At 46.7% G+C, this 21363-nt stretch overlaps 1 protein-coding gene across 2 annotated transcripts in view; it reads right to left on the reverse strand.

Annotated features, from left to right (window-relative positions):
* EIF5B (eukaryotic translation initiation factor 5B) overlaps nt 1-21363 on the reverse strand; it is a 697227-nt gene that overhangs the window by 114950 nt on the left and 560914 nt on the right. For both annotated transcript variants that reach the window (XM_086934729.1, XM_086934728.1), the window contains exons 18-21: nt 17427-17558; nt 13871-14002; nt 13702-13778; nt 13411-13575 (exon numbers count right to left, since the gene is read on the reverse strand). In XM_086934729.1, the coding sequence (XP_086790855.1) occupies nt 13411-13575; nt 13702-13778; nt 13871-14002; nt 17427-17558 (506 nt within the window). The remainder of the gene's footprint in view (nt 1-13410; nt 13576-13701; nt 13779-13870; nt 14003-17426; nt 17559-21363) is intronic.

A 21363-nucleotide genomic window follows, 5' to 3' on the forward strand; every position in this document is an offset into this window, starting at 1 on the left:
GGGCACTATCTTATTCAGGTGCTTTTTATCAAAACTCCTTTCCCTATTGCTAGGTTTATTGCTGCCACCAGTGGGAACTAGCCCACATAATTCTTGCTCTCTAGCAAGGGCAAGTCTCTCTTTGGCCAGGGCAAGTTCTTCCCTTTCAATCCTCAGTTTGACTGCCCTTTCTTCAGCTTCATACACTCTCCTCTTAGGGGAAGACATTCCTCTGTGAGAAGAGTTGAGAGAGCCATTGGTTCGAAAGGATCTGTTAGAGCCTCTTGATAGAGACCTAACTCGTCCATTCCCCATGTTAAGCTGACCTGAGAGTGGGCCCAGGAGTCCCCCAGTACCAAGCTCATGTCTGCTTAAGTTGGACCTGGTTAGTCTATTGACTTCTACCTGTCCCTTATCTGCCTCCTCCCCTGACAACTGGTCATCATCCTCATCCTCAGCATCATCTGCTTCCTGGAGGGGATGGTCCTGGCTATCAAAGGGTCCCTGTAAGGAGGGCATACTTCCTTCTGGATTAGAAGGGTCTGGGTTACCAGCCCTACTGGCATCATAAGCCTCTAGGAGACCAATCAGAAAGGAAGTGGTGGGGTTAGACCCTTGTTTTAGTTTCCTGAGAGTACACACTTGTCTCATCTCATGGAAGCTAAGAGCAGTATATTTAGAAGGGACCTGTGGAGGGTCCACTGACACAAGGGGAGACTCAGAGTTTCCTCCTTTGTCTGACATACTGTTTCTAGTGTGGTGTAAGTGATGCACCTACCTACACTATGTGTTTACCTACTGATCCCTTGCTAAGAGTTGCAGCCAAGGTGTGCTAAGCCTTGAGGAGCTACAACAGCTGGTTCAGTAGAACTCAGAGTATTCTAAGCTTTAGTTATATGTACCTAACAGTACTTATGTGATCTTTCAACAAGATATTCTTAGGATACGTGTGGTAAAACAACAGCAAGCTCAAATCCCAACCGCTGCTCACCAATGTGAGAAGGTGGCCTGATATGCAGTGCTCACTATTCTAGTGAACACTATGTATCAGTCCAGCAACCCTTATTGATGATTGGTTGTAAGTCAACCTTATAGACCAGCTATCCTAGTAGCGTGGATACGAGCAGTCTAAGGCTAAAGACTCGAGAGGGCGTGTTAAGCCAGCTGTTTACCACACATATACCCCTTGAATACCAAGTGAAAGGACACCACACAAGTGTTATGAAAATAAACAGTTATTTATTTAAAGATCACAACAGCCCTGTACTCTTTATGAGGACAGGGTACTAAGCACAAACCAAAACTCTTACAAAAATACTTAAGTTAGCACAGTATATACAAATGCCCGAGGGGCACGGAAAACCATATACTCTGAAAGTGGAATGCGAAATTCCTAGCAGGTAAGTACAGTACTAATAGCTTTTGGAATCGCTAGGACTTGACTAGGGAATCGTTAGATTACTTCTAGGAGGCCTAGGGGACTCGGGTGCAGTGTGTGCACTCTCACGCGAGATGCGGACAGAAGTCTATGGTAGCTAGGAATTAGAAAGTTAGTGTTCTCGGGCGAACCCGACCTGGTAGGGAGAAAACGAAAGTAGATTCTGACCCTTGGATAGTGAGGCTATGCTGGGGCACCGAAATGCCGAAGTTACCTAGCCCAGGGGCTGCAGCTGCATAGGTCTGAAAAGACGTCGGGAATCCTCGTAGACGGACCAGGAGCCGGAAGAAAAGATGCTGGCCGGTGACCAGTGAAGAAAGTTCAGTTGGATCCAAGCCTGGATCTCGAAGATAGATGACACCTGAAAGCAGAGGGGACCAAGTTCGAGACTACTAGCCAGTAGTCAGTGGGCACCAGGAGGGCACCGGATGGTAGCCACCTCGACAAGGTGAGTGGGTGACGCTGTAGCTCGAAGATCTCGCGGACCAGGAGGCGTTGTCGGCGACCAGGATGGAGGATCGAGCTGTCCCACGAAGTTAGAAGCTGTCGGCGTCGCTGGACCCAGGATTGGGCAACAAAGCCTTGGCAAATTCAAGCCCACGCGGTGGACCTAAAATGGCGTCTGGAGTGGACCAGGAGGGTCCGGGGTGCCTCTCTTGAAGAAGGAAGCAAGGGCCAGCCTGGAGCAACCAGACCAGCAGTCGTGAAGTCGTTGGGCGTCGTTCAGAAGGCCACAAGCCAGCCGGCTAGTAGCCAAACAACGCGGTGCACAGCAAACAGCAGAAGGGCCCCACGCAGATCGTGGAGATGCAGGGAGGCTGACCTTGGGTGCTGGAGCTGCGCAGGGTCGGGGCTTCTCGGACCCCAAAGCACTCACCAGTGGAGGACACGGTGGGCTTGCAGTAAAGATGTCGTGCAGTCTTGGCGATCGTCGGTCCCTTGAGGTCTCGTCGCACTCACGGTTCTCAGCTTTGCTGTAGAGGTGAGTAGAGGTCAGAGGTGCCAGGGAAGCCGGGTCTCGTCGAGCTGGGTCGTCGGATTCGTGATGAAGGACTTGCAGCAGACCGCAGTGTTCTTTAGGATGGTGCCCGCTTGATGCAGGGTGACTACTCCTTAGCCACAAGGGAGAATCTTGAAGAAGAAATCTTGAAGTCCTTTCGAAGAAAGTGGTATCTTGATTCCAAAGATGATCTGATTTGAACAAGGGGCCCGCTCCTATCTTTATACTAAAAAAGGGGGCTGACCCGGTGACTAGGTCCTGCCTATGGGTGGGACCAGGAGGGGGGTGGTTACACCCCTCTCCCCTGCCGGACTTCCCCAGGCCAGGGGCTGGTGTGCCCCTGGAACTGGTTCTGACTGGCCTATGCGTAGTGAGCACCGGGGTGCCACTCAGCAGTCACCTTCCTGAAAAGCCCTGCCTACCCAGGATACACAAAACCATGTCTGGGACGGTGCTAGCACCGCCCCTGACAGGAAACCCTTTGTCCAGGCTCCCCTCACTGGGAGGACTCCCAGCTGCAGGGGGTCAGACTCGTGTCTGTGGTGGCAGCATCCATTTTGTGGAGCTGAGGCTTCAGTTAACTTTAACCGGGGTTCACAGTTACATACATGTCGTGTCCCTCTAGAAGGGTGGAATGCTAACCCCGTCGCCAGAATTGGCGAGGGGTTAGTATTCCAATTCGTATGACACCTTACTCGACATGTTTTGATAAAGCAATACCAAAGATAGCATTTAACCGCGAGGATTATAATGCACTTAAGAGTATATGGTATGCGATATCATGGAACAGCTATTAGGACTTGATTCCGCAAGCTGCAGACAGGCTCAGCTCATGCCAGAGCACCATCTCACATGATTCCAAGCACTCTGCCTTCAGGATTGTTAAGGCCTGCCATAGGAGTGACTGATAGGAATCTGAGTGTCCATTTTAGGGTTAGGTATAGGTATACTACACCTACAGCAAAGGGTGATTACACGACTTTGCCCCAGCTGTCATGCAGCCAGTTGTGTCAAATTTAGGAGGCCAGCCAGGGGTGGCATAATACATGCTTCAGCCCCTGGCAGCCCTGGGTACACCCATGCCCTGAGTTACAGGGTCTGATAGGGTGGCCCAGTGCCAATTGGAAATGTACCTAGGGTACATGGAATCCATTTTAAAGAGAGAGCAGTAGCCCTGGGGTCCTGATTGGCAGGGTCCCAGGTCGACTATGTCCAAAACCAGCTAAAACACAGGGCAAAAAGTTGGGGGCAACCATAGTCAGGATGTACCTTCCTACAATGATTAGCAGCTGCCCTCTCAATGAGTGCATGAAAACCTGCAGAATCCTCTGTAGGGGATGCACGTGTACTGAAAGTCTGTGGGTCTTGTCCCACATCTTGGGTGCCTTGGTCCCCAATGGCATCATATGAATCTGGCTGTGCATCAGGTTCATTGACTGGGAACGTGTATTGTTCGTCTTCACCATAGCCCTCACTTTCGGAATGGTCTGGAGACGGTGTTGGGCTCCTTCCCAGAGGAGGCTGAATAGGTTCCATGAGGCCTGAGGCGTCCTGTGGAAACTTTTTCTTCTTTAGGGGGATGACATAGGATTCCACTGGCTGCGAAGTGATTTTCCTTTTGTAAAGGGTTAACTTCCCTGTGTCCGCGTCTATGAAACACTCCGAATCCTCTTCTGGGTCGAGCACCTGACCCGAAGATGCCCCTGCCGTCGAAGATTCCGACTTCTTTGGCGTCGATTTCGATGAAAAGGCCTTCGGCACCACTTTTGGCGGTAGAAGGAAGAGGAGTTTACTAGCGGGCTTGACCGGGACGTCTGCCACCTTCTGCGTCGATGGCGTTGGCGTCGACGAAGAAAAAGCCTTCTCCCTAATTCTTTGTAGTGAAGAAGCAACGAGAGATGCGTCGGTGACCGATGTCTTTGGCACCGACGAGGTGGCCTTGCCTTCGGATGCGACGTTCCGTTGGTCTTTTGGAGGGATGGACGGCGCCGACCCCGAGTCCTTGGAGCGATGCGCAGATGTCCCCGTTGGAGCCGGGGCTGTGTCGCTTGCTTTGGCTGGCTTTGCCGGCGCCGGCGCGCTTGTCTTGTGCGTGCCACCCTTTTTAGAGGATCTCTCCTCCGGCGCCGATTTTGACCCTGTGGAATCGCCGTGTTTCTTCGACTTCTGCGGACCTGAGGTCGACGGAGTCGATGAGGCTGCCGGTTTATTTGTTTTTGCTGTTACGACCGCCATCTTAGGGACGATTGAGTCCTTAACTTTCGGTTTCGGGTCGGCCATTTTAGGTGCTGTCGAGACCGTTGCTTTCAGTTTCGGTTTCGAAACCCTCGGCGCAGCAAGTATGTCCGTGGCCGGGCCATCAGGCGGGGCCGTGGCTTGTGCTACAGGGTCTTGGGTAAGGCCGACAGGCGATCCCGCGACCCTCTCCTGATGTCCGTCAACTTCGGGGCATAGCTCGTCCCCTGAGCTATCTTCCGCGGCCCCATAAACCACATCGTCGTCTCCTACCTTGTCGACGTATTCAAGGCCTTGACCCACGACTCCGTCGTCGTCATATTCCGGATCAGCCTCGACCTCCGTCTCAGGCGGGTGGATTTGAAGATGATGGCTCTGGTCCTCCTCTTCTTGGTCGTCGAATATGTTTTCTGGATCCGGGGCCGCCTGTTTGGCCACAAGGCGCACCGCGCGCCGAATCGTGAGAGTCTTCTTCGACCTGAAACTCGCACAGGCCCTGCAACTTCCTTCGTCATGGTCTGGCGAAAGGCATTTATTACAGACCGGGTGCACGTCTATATGTGGGTATTTGGACCCACAGAGCGGACAAAGCTTAAACGGACTCCGCTCCATGTTGGGAACTTGGTGTCGAGTCGCGATGAGAAGGCCTCGATGTCCGAAGAGTAGCAAAAACTCCGCTGAATTCCGGCTCCGAGAGACGGAAGAACTCGAGACCGTACGCAAACAATACCGACGTAAAGAACCCAAAGCCTTTTGGCCGTTAAGATTGATGTTTATTCGGTTCCGACGGAGAGACGTCGAGACCGCATCCGAACCCAATGGCGGAAAAAAACAATCTGGGGATGGAGCCGATGCCCATGCGCACTGTAGTCCAGGGGAGGAGCCACCCATCTCAGGATACTTCGAAGACTCTTCCAGGACAACAATGTGCGATCATCCGGACCCAACACTAGGTGGCGATCTAATGCTAAGATATGAATTTAGCAGCCCACATGCCTCGAACATGTAGGCATTAAAACACCAGGAAGGCCTATATTGAAATCTAACTCCACTCGTGTAAGGTGAAAAGAAAATACTCCATTTGGGCGACAAGCAGCAACCTTTGGTGAACGTTGACCTTCCGTTCAGGGCTGGGGGTCATATTCCCGTATTACTTGGTAACTGAGGGGGCTGAAACCAGACGTTCTGCCTGGGATTGGCCGCGTTGCTATGGGATTGCTTGGCTGGCCCAAGGCGTTGCCGAATGATAAAGCGGAACGCATTGTGATGACAGAAAAAATAAGTGCCGGTTCTCAACCGCCAGCTCAAACGAAGCACCGAGTCACAGGCACCGGGACTCTGCATTTCAGCCTAAGAGAGGGCGGTGCAGCCTCAGCTGATCCCCGGCCCAACGGGGCTGAGTCACCGACCCTTCCCGCCTCTACACACACAGCGCAGGTTTCTCTTTCCTGAGAAACAAAACTCAAAACGCCGTAGTTTTGTTTTCAGAGCAGGGCCCCCTCTGGGAAGGGGCCCTCCTGGTTTGGTTGTGGTCACTGTGCAAGCCTTCTGTGTGCGCAGCTCTTGTACCGAGAGCTTTTGAAAATTACACACTCCTGTCACACCCTCAAGTGCTTATTGATACATGACCTTTGATCTCCGATGACGTCAGGAAGCTGTACTCTTAAAATAGGTAAGCGGTGCCAAAACAAACGTAAAATGGCATATATACTCTATCACAAACAAACAAAGGTTCGTATATTTTACACTCCAATGACGTAGATACAGAATGAAACCAGCATAGTTTTTAAAATCCAAATAAAGGTGCAGGTACGCAATGTGGCGTAATCTCAGACATTCTGTGTGTAACCATAATAATGCGAAATGCCAGGAATTATGTGAGTCACCCGCTCCGTACTGGTGAGCAATGTGTGCATTCCCGGAACATTTGTTCTCCATTTCCCGGCAATGCCTGTGTCCTTTCCTGACTCCTCCCGTTTTGTTTTGTTACGGCTGCTCTCAACATTATTATTACGTTGTGAGTTCTCGATCTTCGCGGCCCAGAGACACTCGCCACCTTCCCAACCAACGGGGTCTGCTAAGGTACTACTCACACAGCACCAACCACCGGGAGCAAACTGTAGGGGAACACTTCGGGGGCTTTATGGCCGTCTCTTCCGGGGCGCAGCTGGAGGAGGACCCTTCCGGGATAGGCGAACCTTCTTCTTCATGGCTGTCATCCTTTCTGGCCAATCACAGGATTGATAGCGAACTACAGTCACGAAGGCCTGCCCAGTATCTCTACGTAGCCTGTCAATCACTCTAAACTCGCTTTTCCTTTCACCGCCCCTTGCCTTCACTTCTTGAACTTGGTTAGAGTAGCAAGGAAAGCGGAGACAATCTGATTTTACGGTCTTCTGGTGGGATGCGCAAGGTAAGATGGGCACTTTCTGTGTGCTCGTGTGTGTGTGTGTGTGTATGCGGGGGGTGGGGCGGCGCGTGTATGTGTGCTCGTGTGTCTGTGTGTGTACGCCCGCTGCGCGCTCCATTGTGACGGGGATCAGCCTGCCGGAATCGGAGCGCGTGTTCATGCACGCGACCTGATCCGATTCCGGCAGGCTGCGTGCGTGTGCCAGTCTCTTGTCTCCTCCGGGTAGTCCTTGAAAGCTGAAAGGACTGAAACAATTGAAATAGACTCGCTCTGCGACAGCAGGGGCTTCCGCCCCTGCAATCGCAGGCACGAGACCTAAAAAACGCTCACTACAAAATGGCATCCTCTTTATCTATGTTGGGGGGGGGCCGCCTAGACACCATTAAAATGATGCTTACCCTATCATACTTTACATTACATCTAATATACCAATATCCATACCAGCTATGTTTTTCCATAATGTCAATTCTATCCTCTTATTGTTTTTATGGAATAATAAAAAATCAAGAATATTGTTACAAAAATTGACACGTCCAAAATTAGAAGGCGGTATAAATATTCCCAATTTCTCAAATTACCATATAGCTTTCCAACTGAAGCAGCTGTTGAAGTGGGTATCTGATCAATCAGTAGACTCCCAACTAAGGGTTGATCTTGAGACTTCCTGACAGGCCTGACTCCATCAGAAGCGGTCGCTCCCCACGCCTCCTGGTCTCTCCTGGGTATCGTTATTGTCTGCTCGCATTACTTTGCAGCCTTAATTAGAAGTAGTGCCTGCTTGTGTTCTCTTCTGTGCATTGCTCGCATTGGGGTATTTCTGCCTCCCTGTACATCGCCCGCATTGCCTTAAAGAGTGTCTGGGCCAATTTCGTATAGCAGCGCTCGCATTATATGATTTTATTTATTTAAATAATATATCGTGCCTGATTGTGCCAGTGCCACTGCCCACAGCGTAATTGATTTCTGTGCCCCAACCTGTTCCGGTTTCGCTTTTGCTGCCATTTTGTTGTTGTTATGCCTCGGAGCCCGTCCTCTCCACCCCGCTCCCGCCTCCCAGCTGCTCCTCCCTCCCACTGTCTGCTAAGGTTCGCCCCGTCCCGTGAAGCGCTGTGACCGTCCTGACTCCATCAGAAGCGGTCGCTCCCCACGCCTCCTGGTCTCTCCTGGGTATCATTATTGTCTGCTCGCATTACTTTGCTGCCTTAATTAGAAGTAGTGCCTGCTTGTGTTCTCTTCTGTGCATTGCTCGCATTGGGGTATTTCTGCCTCCCTGTACATCGCCCGCATTGCCTTAAAGAGTGTCTGTTCCAATTTCGTATAGTAGCGCTCGCATTATATGATTTTATTTATTTAAATAATATATTGTGCCTGATTGTGCCAGTGCCACTGCCCACAGCGTAATTGATTTATGTGCCCCAACCTGTTCCGGTTTCGCTTTTGCTGCCATTTTGTTGTTGTTGTGCCTCGGAGCCCGTCTTCTCCACCCCGTTCCCGTCTCCCAGCTGCTCCTTCCTCGCTCCGCCCCCCTCCACTGTCCACTTATGTCAGATGCATTTGCGCGCAGCGGTCGCGCCCTATGCGCGCCGAAGGTGCGCCAAAGGTAAGCCCGTCTACGCCCGTCCGCGCCCGCACCGCGCCCAGCGCCAGACCCCCTGGTCCTCGTAAATCCCACTCCACCCGCTTAACATATGATGCCGCATCCCTCTCAGCACTTAACCCCGGCCGCATCCACGACTGCTACCAAGCCGCCCCAGGACACACCCATGGACCCTTCACCTGCCACTCCTGCAAGTTCAACTGCATCAGGACCCACACCAAATCCACAGACTCCAAACAGAGCTCCGACACTAACCACCTGAAGTGCATCCTACTCAACACCCGCTCGGTCCACAGACATGCCATTGAACTTTGGAACCTACTCGACACCACTTCGCCGGACGTCGCCTTTCTTACAGAAACCTGGATGAACGCCTCATCAGCTCCCGACATCGCCATAGCCATCCCGGACGGCTACAAGATCATCCGAAAGGACCGCACCATTCAAACAGGAGGAGGCATCGCCATCGTCCATAAGAACTCCATCCGCATCACGACCAGCTCAGACGATATCCTCGCAGCCGCCGAACACCTTCACTTCCAGATCCACACCGACCCCAAGACCACACTCAGAGGCACCCTCATCTACAGACCACCAGGACCCCGCACACAATTCAGCGAAGACATCACTGACTTCATCAGCCCACACGCCCTCCCCTCCGAGGACTACATTCTACTGGGAGACCTCAACTTCCACCTGGAAAAGAAAAACGACAGCAACACCACCACCCTTCTGGACAACCTGGCCAATCTCGGACACAAACAACTTGTTGATACCCCCACCCACTATGCCGGACACACGCTCGACCCAATCTTCACCTCTAGCAAGCACATCTCCTTCAACCACACCACAACTCTCCACTGGACGGACCACAGCTGGGTTCACTTCAACTACAAAAAGACCACGACCCACAACCTCCCACAACCAATCCCCTGAAGAAACTGGAACAAAATTACCACTGACCAGCTCTTCACTTCGCTTCACCAAAACCCTCCTGCCAAATCATCGGACCCAAACCAAGCAGCCACCAACCTCACACAATGGATCACCCACAGCGCCGACGAACTTGCACCCTTGAAAAACCACCAAATCAAGCAAAGTAGCAAAAAAGCCCCCTGGTTCAACGATGACATTAAGACATCCAAGAAGTTATGTCGTACCCTCGAGAAAGCCTGGAGAAAAAACCCAACCACTGACAACCTGACCACTTTCAAGAACGCCACCCGCAAAAACCACCAACTGATCCGATCCACCAAGAAATCAGCATTCAAGGATCGACTTGACAAAAACGCCCACAACAGCAAAGAACTATTCAACATCGTCAAAGAATTTACCAACACCACCGCCGGCACCAACAACATCATTCCATCCCAAGACCTTTGCGACTCCCTAGCCTCTTTCTTCCACAACAAAATCGCCGACATACATAACAGCTTTGAAAACCAATCCGGAGACCAGTCCACTCCACCCACCTCCGAACCAGAACCCCCCTCTAACAACCTTTGCGCCTGGAACCCAATCACCACTGAAGACACCATCCGCCTGATGAACGCCATCCACTCAGGATCGCCAACCGACCCATGTCCCCACCACATTTTCAACAAAGCAGACTCCATCATCGCACCCCATCTCCGAGACGTCATCAACTGCTCCCTCAACTCCGCTACCTTCCCGGAAAGCTGGAAACATGCCGAACTCAGCGCCCTTCTGAAGAAACCCACAGCAGACCCCACTGAACTTAAGAACTACCGCCCCATCTCGCTCCTCCCATTCCCTGCCAAAGTTATTGAGAAAGCAGACAACAATCAGCTCGCCGCCTTCCTCGAATCCAACAAATCCCTCGACCCCTCACAGTCCTGCTTCCGAGCCAAACACAGCACCGAAACCGCCCTCATCGCAGCAACAGATGACATTCGAACACTACTGGACAACGGAGAAACAGTTGCCCTCATCCTACTTGACCTCTCCGCTGCCTTCGACACAGTCTGTCATAGCACCCTCATACAACGCCTCAGCAACGTCGGAGTACATGGAAAAGCATTGGACTGGATCATCTCGTTCCTCGCCGGAAGAACCCAGAGAGTCCGCCTCCCCCCTTTCAGATCGGAGCCCACTGAAGTCATCTGCGGCATACCACAAGGATCTTCACTCAGTCCCACCCTCTTCAACGTATACATGAGGCCCCTCGCCTCCATCGCGCGCCAACACAACCTCAACATCATCTCCTACGCAGACGACACCCAGCTGATCCTCTCCCTCACCAAAGACCCAAACACCGCCAAAACCAACTTACACGAAGGAATGAAAGATGTAGCCGAGTGGATGAAGAACAGCCGTTTAAAACTGAACTCGAACAAAACGGAAGTCCTAATTTTAGGCTCATCCCCCTCTGCTTGGAACGACTCATGGTGGCCACCAGCCCTGGGAACAGCACCCTAACCAACGGACCACCCACGCAACCTGGGCTTCATCCTGGACTCCTCCCTCTCGATGACCAGACAAGTCAACGCCGTCTCATCATCATGCTTCAACATCCTACGCATGCTCAAAAAAATATTCCGTTGGATCCCCACCGAAACAAGAAAAACGGTCACCCACGCACTGGTCACAAGCCGACTGGATTACGGAAACACCCTTTACGCCGGAACCACAGCCAAACTACAGAAAAAACTCCAACGCATCCAAAACGCCTCAGCAAGACTCATACTAGACATCCCCCGCCAAGCTCACATTTCCGGTCACCTGAAAGACCTCCACTGGCTCCCCGTCAACAAGAGGATAAAGTTCCGACTCCTCACCCACGCACACAAAGCCCTCTACGACCTAGGACCCGAATGCCTCAACACGCGCCTGTCCTTCTACACCCCCACCCGCCAACTACGATCGTCCAATCAAGCCCTCGCCGCAATTCCACGCATCCATAGATCCACCATGGGGGGGAATATCCTTCTCCTACTTAGCGGCCAAAACCTGGAATTCTCTCCCCACCCACCTCCGTCTTACAGAGAACCACCTCTCCTTCAGAAAGCAACTTAAAACTTGGATATTCGATAAGTAATGTACCCCCCCTCCCACAAGCGCCTTGAGACCCTCTGGGTGAGTAGTGCGCTATACAAATTTTTTAGCTTGAACTTGAACTATTCATAGCACCCTTCTCATTTCATAAATACCTTTCATTCACTCATAAACTACAAAAAACTTCCACACCAGTAACCAAACACTCTTGTAACACATTAGATACTCTCCTCCTCTCTACCCCGCATAATTTTGACACCTTTCTCGCATTCACTATTTGGCATAACAAATTTATACTTGTCAACAATAAACCTATATACTGGATAATATGGAGAAATTGAGGTTTACTTTGGGTACATCAGCTTTTTGATTAGGACTCATTTCATACACTTTCAAGGATACATTCCCTTTTTCATCTACCTCTCATTTAAACACAAATGTTAAGTTCTACCAACTACAATATTTTAAGCTTATACTCACTTTCAATCTGTGGCTCCTTCATCTTCCCAGACCGATTCTACGTGGTATAATTGTCTACGCTTAAATCCTAAAGCTTCTAACTTTTATTCTCGCTTAACACAACCTCCCATAATTAGGGATAAAACCACAACTGAACATTTTTGGGAGGCTGATTTTGACATAGATTGGTCCATTCCCCTATGGAATAGGATTTGGACAAAAATCAGGAAATCATCCAGAGCGGCAAACACTACACAAACTATTTCTTTCATTTATATTAGATTTTTTTTCACACCATCACACTTACACAAAATGCACAATGCAATTCCTGGCACTTGCTGACGTGCTCTCACGAATGTGCTGACTTAAAACACATGCTATTTATATGTCCATGTGTACTTACATTTTGGAAACAGGATTGCATCCAAATTAAAACAATCTTTAATACTACAGACCCCTTTTCTTTTATCAATATTTTTTAGGGAGACTATCCATTGATTGAAATAGGAGACAATAGCAAAAAAGATCAGAGATTTGTTATTGGCACTTGCTTTCCAGCAGATAACATAGAATTGGAAGGATACAACCACATTTTCATATTGAACTTGGCGGTACGCTGTTTGTCATAACCATAGACTGGACACGCCCTTTGTGAACCCTATACTGCTTGCTAAAAAAACGCCTGCAACTATAGTCTCTAGTCACACAATTTTTAGATTATAGTGCAAAAAAATCCTCTGCTCCCATCCCCTTACTACAAGAAGTTACTCAGCCTCCGACTTCCCTTATTTTTAAAATGACATTCTTCAGTGTATTAATTCAGTAATATTTATGTGATTACATATTTTATATTTTACGTTTTTCTTCTCATTTCTTATTGTATTAACCCCTTCCCCGCGGATGACAAAGCCAGCTCGTCATGGGCGTTACCTGCGCTGCGCGGATGACGAGCTGGCTTTGTCACGTTACGCAGGATTTTTAAAAATGCTGCGCACAGCGGGAAAAGCCGCCGCGGCGAAGCGGTTAAGACTTCCAAGAACCAGATCTTTATTTTCTTCATGAATGTTCTTCATCGCTTTCAAACAGATTATGTAATATTATTGTTTCTCTCTTTTTCATCTATGTAATAATTGATGATTAACTGTACGAAGCATTGTTATTTAGTTTTATTCAATAAACCTATTTTTGAAACTTAAAAAAAGTAATCCGAAGCTGATTTTTAACGCACAACTTCAATTTTCAACAACATCTTTATATCTTAAAAAAATCATACTTACTTGAACTCCTCTTGTTTCTGCTTCTTGTAGTCTTGTCGGTACTTTGTAAAGGCATCAAACAAGTGGTAAATAATTTCGGCACTGAAAATTCGAACTCCTAAACTATCAGCCATTTCCTGAGCATCTCGTTCAATCCTCACATCAAAGGCTAAAATAACTGCATACCTGAGAGGGAAAGATTACAATGTACGCATGTATATCAGAACACTGCAGAAAGGAGAATTTAAACAAGTGAATCTGTGAAGAATTTTAAGTGCTTTTTGGAGTTTGGATTTTTAATGTACTACTTACTGAAGGTCATGCTCCAACATAACTGATGCCTTCATTACATCTTTTCTGTGAACCGGACCTATATTGATTCCAGCATACTATGAGACAAACAAAACAGGTATGTGATATGTGCAAAGATCCAGAAGGTTTATATGCTAGAAGGCAAATTATAATGACCATAAGCACTTACTGGCACTTCAGAGGTTTTAAGGAATTCAAGTAACGCTTCCAGTGATCCTAGCGTTGATGCCTGTACATAAACTCCTTTCTCTTCTAGCTTGATGGCACTCAGTGTCTGCTTCAACTCATGTATTAATTCATCCTTGTAAAAGACAACAGTAAACTCACATTAGAGAAATACATGTTTATCTGTAAAAACTTCTCATTCACGCAAACAATATGCAATATGTTACAAGAGTGTGGCAAATCTTTGGATATCCCAGTAGGCAGCTGTAAGGTGAGTAACTAAGTCAGAAACTAACTTCAGTTGGTGGCGCACTCTGTATGTGCATTTCCAATGTAGTGACATTCTGTGGGACATCATTATAACATCAGTGAGAGTTCACTGTCTGATGACTGGATCTTGGTATGTAAATCTTTTAAAAACTTTATTTATGTATTTATGGTAAAACAAGGGCGATATAAAACAATGGGATGTAATGCGCATCGCACAATCATCAACATTGCCTACTGTGGCATCTCTTCCCACCCCACTATTAGTCTCCAACAATACAGAGTACGTTGAGCCTATTTATCAGTCATCACTTTGAGACCCATGGTCCTTGTCTAGTTTTCCTATGCATCTGTCTACCTTTTCAGACAAGTGTAGCAGATCCTCAGACAAGTGTAGCAGATCCTCAGCCAATTTATCATCAGTGCAGACCATTCTCAATTGTATTGCTTCTGCTTTTAAACCTTTTTCCCCATACTTTCAACCCTGGGGCCTGTGAGTGGTTCCAACAGAATGCAATTCATCCTTTTGTAAATGTAAATGTAGTTGAGCTTATATAGCGCACAGCTACCCGCAGTGGGTGTCCCGGCGCTTGCTTAGGGAACCCGTCCTGATATTCCCCTGTGTGATAGCCCCAGCGGGTATCCACAAGGTGAAAGTCAGGCATCCCGCCGCGAGGGGCCGTTGTGGAGATTAAGCAAGCTATTGCCCAGAGTCGCAGAGTGTGAACCCGTGAGTCGAGAAGGCACCGGAGCGAGAATTATCGAGTCCGTGGAATTTTTAGCCCAAGACCCGCCGAGGCGGGGAATTGAACCCTGGTGCAGGACCGATCTCAGCTTCCGGGTCTGCCGCCTCTAACCCCTGAGCCACACTTCTCCACACCAATTCCAAAGAAGCACATTTGCCCTGCAATACCGTCTCCCAGGGCCGAGGGATAAGGTCCAATAAGCAAGCTATATACTTTGCTCTAGCTGAAGCCAGACTATGCGAAGCATATCTACCACAACTTGCTAATTTTCAGAGCAGCACAGGTCCACGTCATATAGAGCACATCGGCTTCCCCCTCCCAGCATCCGATGTTCTAGCTGGAGATATTTTATGCAGCCGTAAGGGGGCCAAGTTTAACTGATGCACTATGTGAAATAAAAAAATGCACTAACTGAAACCTGGCTGCAGGCCGATTCCCCCTGTCTGTGAGTTTGGCATCTAAATGAATATCCCATACATTCCGTGCCCTACGGGCCGTTCGATTCTATCCTTTTTCAGTGCACTGGAAAGTTCTGCTACTGCATGTGCAGAATGTCCCAATTGCAGCAGTGTTTCCAGTACTGTGGTTGCCTGGGGTGTGCTAGGGAGGCATGTCCACATTTCCCAGACCGTGTTTTCTATTTTGGAGTTAAGAAATATTTCAGATATGCCAAAATCTAGAATAGGATAGATTAGTATTAACTTCATAAGGTTATTTTCTTTCGATTATTTTCCATTATCAAGCTACCAAACACATGTGCCAAAATAACAACAGTATTTAAATCATTTTTATTTAATACAGAGTCTGATCTACCACAATATTTAGGAATTGTGTTCACACCTCTGAAGTGGATAGGTTTAATCCCTGCCCGATGGACATCTAGCACAATGTGGGCCTAAAATGCCTCAAAGGGCAGTAAGGAGTGTTGCACGTAAAATCTATGAGAAGTTGAAATGCTGGATAACCAAACTTACAGGAAAGTCTTTTTCCTCCAACATTGGATTAACTGCCCTTCCAATTTTAAGAGCAAACAATATGAACAACCCCGAAGGTGATTTTGAGGCTCATCTGACTGAAACTGGGGTTCAAGCACTGCTGGTCACATTCTCGTTCCTCTGCTGGATTTCCAGACAAACGTGGCTAGTGAAGCTACGCATGTTAATCATGTACTCACTTTATAAATGGCTAGCATTTGCACACCTGCAAGGTCATAAGTGGTGCACTCCACTCTTTTGCTGTACCTTTTTCTCAGCTTTGTCCAGGCACTTGAAAATACACATAACCCATCAGAGGGTGCTCAACATTTATCACTCTCTCTAAAAGAAATGATCAGCTGTTCCAACATTGAAAGTCATTTGTTATACTAGGAAAATATTGTGACTCTCTAGAGGACAGAGATGTTTTCACCTGCCATGATTGTCAAGAACCCAAATGGTCTCCAACCCCTGCTTCCTATTTTGCTAAAGTAGTATCACAAGTACACTTCTTGATTTATTTAGCTCCTTGGTACTTTCCAAAGTGCTGTTACAACGTGGTGTTCTCAAAGCTATCTGAAACATCTTTCCAGCAGATTTTCTGGGGTGATTGATTGTGTGCTTTTCATAGATTCCACTGTATGCCTTTTTATCTAATCCAATCATGATTTATATAGCGATGCTAATCACCTGATAGGGTATCCAGGCGCTGGCAGGTCCTGAGAGGTTCATTCAAACAGGCCAGGTCTTGAGGGCCCTTCGGAATTCTGGAAGTGAGGTGATGGTCAGGAGCCGCGTGGGGAGGGTGTTCCAGGTCTTTGCTGGGATGTAGGAGAAGGAGCGTCCTCCACTTCTGCTTTGGTAGATGCAAAGAGTGCGGGCAAGTGATAGGGAGGCAGAGCGTAATCCACTCGAAGTTTGGTGGAATTTAAGGGGGTGGTTAATGTTGACAGGTCCTTGGTTGTGTGAATGGGTCAGCAGCTTGAATTGGCATTCCTTCTGTACGGGGAGCCAGTGGAGTTGCCTTAGGATGGTTGTGATGTAGGATGGTTGAGTGCGAGTCTGGCAGCGGTGTTCTGTATGGTTTGAAATCTCTGTAGGTGGTGTGTGGGTAGGCCCACGTAGAGAGCGTTGCAATAGTCCAGTCGGCCTGTGATGAGGGCCTCTGTCACAGTGTGTTTGTTGTGCAAGGGTAGCCACTTGTAGATCTTACAGAGCATGTGCAGTGTGAGGAAGCAGGCGGAGAAGATGGAATACTTACAATTTCACCAGTGCTTGAACATAATGGTCGATTATTACCCCTGCATGTGGAAGAAGGGCCGTATCTGATAGGGGTGATAAGGTTTGCAAGACTTTCAATTCGTGCCTGGTTTGAAGTCTAGACTTTGGACTTGCCAGAAACCATTCTTGCTGTGTTTGGTTGGGCAAACTGATCTTTGTGCTGGTATTTGGAGTACATTATCTGTTATTTGAATGCTTGATGCCACATAAATATTAAAGTGGACAATAGTGTAGTTGTCAATCTACTCTTTCACATGAAAAATAACATTTAGTCAAACTTAATTTTTCTTACTCTAAGAACCGGAATTTCATCCTCTCTGTGGGCCACCAGCAGCGGTAAACCAGCCAGTGTCTTCTCCAAATCTTTCCCAAGAATCTTTACACCCTGGGCAGCCATAACCTCCTTGTGCTTCTCGTACTGATTCTGAAGGCACACAAAAATGCAAAGAATTTATTAGTAAAGGACAGGAGGCTCATCAGAAATACCACTCTGAAAGATCAAAGTGATGCTAAAAACAAGGTGACTCTGGAATGCCCAACTTTACAACTTCATACCCAACAAACTTCATGAGTAAAATGAAACTGGCATCAGCTATGGAGAGAACAGAGAGCATCACAATATAAGAAAGACTTTAAACACTATGCACAAGTAAGAAATACCCCTTAAAACATCCTAAAATTATAAATAGGACACCTAACTGCACCAACATCTCTATTTTCACTACAATAGCCGTTTCATTTTTTTCTGGGGTCCAATGATGAGATAACTATCTTTACAAATGTCTCTATAGATCATTGCAGACGCCACAATCTGCCCAATACAACACCTTTTTAGAGATTATAATTCCCAGCTTTCATATATCTGGCTCTCCTGGGACATCTCGTTTTTTTCAATATGCTTTTGGTACTTGCAGAGCTATCCTGGGGATACTTAACTCCTAAAAGTATTTATAACTAAATATATATCGTCACCAATACTCTAGCAAAAAATGTCTTAGAAAAGCCACAGGAATGCAACAATTAACATTTTTGAGTTGAGACACATTCTTCTGAAACAGTAATGCAAATTGTGGGTCCTTGGCTAATAATAAAGCAATTGCAATAACCTTAGGCAGGTGGAAAAAGATTACATGTGGAGGAGCCCTAGTACAAAAAGGAACTTGAGAGACCTTGGCAGGATCTCATGTAAGGCAAGAGGCATTTTCACAAACAAGGCCCAGTTATGCGAACCTACTTACACAAGGATCAAATGTTGGGAGCTGGTCCAAAGAGGAATAGTTTAAACATTGGTGTTCAGGTTTTACGTGAATGTAAGAAGGACCCTGTGAATGATCCCAGGATGCTTGTTTCCGGTCCAGGGAAGACATGGCTTGGCAGTTCGGTCTGGACTGTTCCCATGAGGCACAGGGTCAGACTGATTTGCATATGGCCATGTCTGAACTGGGGTGGTAGAGTGAGCTAAAGAATGATGATGGATTAAACCCAGATCAGTTGACTGGGGCTGAGTGTTTGATTTGCTCAAGCGCTCCGTCCATCATCCCCTTTGGTATCGCTTTCTTCGCTCTAAGTGTGGCAGGGTATGCCCAGACGTGGGTCCCTTGCTCACTTTGCCACTGGATACAAGCTATCCTGGCTGATGATGGCTAGTTAGCCAGAAACGGGTCCCAGGATGCTTGTTTCCGGTCCAGGGAAGACGTGGCTTGGCAGTTCGGGCTGGACTGTTCCCCCGAGCACAGGGTAAGACTGATTTGCATATGGCCATGTCTGAACTGGGGTGATGGAGTGAGCTAAAGAATGATGATGGATTAAACCTAGATCAGTTGACTTGGGGTGAGTGATTTGCTCAAGCGCTCCGACCATCATCCCCTTTGGTATCCCTGTGAATGATACAGGCCTCTCTGGCATGACCCCAGAATAAATACTTGAACCATCAACTGATGTAATCTCAAAACTCATTAAATGTTCGAATTCCTTTTTGTGAACTTTGCTTTATCTGTATTTCTAGATTGGGCATAAATAATATACTGTAGCAGTAATCCAGCTTGGATAGGAGTTATACCCAACTTTGTACCAGTAAAGAATATAAATGGTGCCTCACAAGCCTAGGTAAGTCGCCCAAGAAAGTCTATACTCACAGGTTAACATCTTATCAGTTAGAAGAAAGCAGGAACAACAGTCACACAATAAGGTAACTGAAAATTAAACTGAACATTCTCTCAGTGTTGAGGTGTACAACTTGCCACCACTTATTAAGAAAATAGATTTTTGTACCCTCTCAGGCCGATTCCCACTCTCCCCCCCATGAACATTCTATCCATTCCATAATGCTATAAACCATTGAAACTTGCTATATCTCATTAAGCGCAAGAAGGAAAACATGCAGAATCGTTTCACTACAGTCAATTTCCCAAAGGAATTACCGGACCACTCAATATAGACCTGTAAGCCAATCGAGAAGACCAAGTATTTCCATTACAAGTCATGATTCATGTCAAACAGCGATGAAAGCTAAAATAAATTGGGGATCATGAAATAGCCAAAAAACACTATCTTTAAAATTCTCTTAAAATGATAGCCCCTCAATTACTCTTCATCATTCCTGTTCAAACACAGTCAGTTTTGTTTTTATGGTTTACATGCACGGATATCGCCTTTCTCACACTTCCGGGTGGTTAAACAAAAACTGCAAGCAGGATTCTCCAATAAAAATAGAAATAAGGCACCTTATAAGAATTTCCATTCCACCTACTCTTACCTGAAAAGGATAACGGAAACAACTTTTTCAGACCCCCTACAACAACTCCAACTCAAAAGCACAGAATCAGGCATTTTTCTAGGTTTCCTTAAATGACAGAACCATGATTTTCTTATACGCTCTGTAGCACACAAAGATTTTATCTAAGTTGCTTATCAAAGCATTATTAAAGTGGCTCCTTTGGAAAGATATTGGAGATAATGAAGAATGATTAATCTGAACAGCCATTGGAAATGTACAAGTGTCAAAAGCAGTTAATCTTACATAAGTCACACCTGGTTTTAAGAATCAAAAAATTATGAATGTAAACGCCAGGATGACGCCTAGGCTGTATTTAGGTCTGGCTCTAATAGAATAAAATGCTGAGAGCCTCTATTTAAAAAGTTTTAAAAAATTGTGCCATGGGTGATGGACAATGATGTGACATGCTACAGGCTGACATATGGCATTCAAATATTGTGTATTAACTATTCTTCAGAAATGTTTTTTTTAAGGAGATGTAGGATTGTTTCAACTTTGTGCATTAGATGTTATCTTAATCCGATTAACTCATAATGTTTCTATAATTCAGGTATACTTACAAGAAACCACCCATAAAGACCCTAATTATTGTCAACCTAGGAAGACATTTTGGTTTGCTTGTGCAACGACTTAGAAGTGATCACTCGTATACCACAGACCACATTGAAAGTGGTATTATTTTTTAACAGGACAGATTTTTATGTGAAGTTTCCAAACACCTATGAACAGAGTTCAAAAATATACGCAAACTACACTTGAAGAGTTTGCCTGGGCACATTTGTTATTGAGATTTGGTGTTTAGTATAATAGAAACAAGATTCCTATAAAGAGCCTCAAATATATTGTTATGTGTATAGACAAATCCATAATTAATCCTAAATATGAAAATGGATATATTTTGAGAAGGGAAACCACCTTACAACGTAGTCATTACATCATACTACACTTACAACGCAGTCATTACATAGCAACATCCATTACAACGCATGTGACTACAACGCAGGCCCTACAACGCTTACCATTACAACGCATAACACTACATTGCATGTCACTACAAAGCAGGCATTACAACGCATACCATTACAACGCATAGTACCCCTACACTATCCAACACTTACCCTACTGTTTCACCCCCTGGAATTAGAATGGTAATTTTTACCCCTATACTATCCAATACTTATCTTAAATGCAATGTAATGGTATGCGTTGTAAAGGTAGTATGCAATGTAATGGAATGCGGTGTAAAGGTAGTTTTTTAAAATGCGATGCAGTGTCATGCGATGGATTGGAATGCGTTGTAGAGGATGTTGCGTTGTAAAAACTGCATTACAAGTGCATGCGTTGTAAATGTATGCGTTGTAATGTCATACATTCATTTGAGAAAGGGTCAAACAGTCACCCGTTATACTTTTATACCAAACAGCAGCATGATTTTCTTCCTTCCCCAAACATA

The sequence above is a fragment of the Lissotriton vulgaris genome, chromosome 8, assembly GCF_964263255.1.
Source record: "Lissotriton vulgaris chromosome 8, aLisVul1.2, whole genome shotgun sequence".
Taxonomy (NCBI): domain Eukaryota; kingdom Metazoa; phylum Chordata; class Amphibia; order Caudata; family Salamandridae; genus Lissotriton; species Lissotriton vulgaris.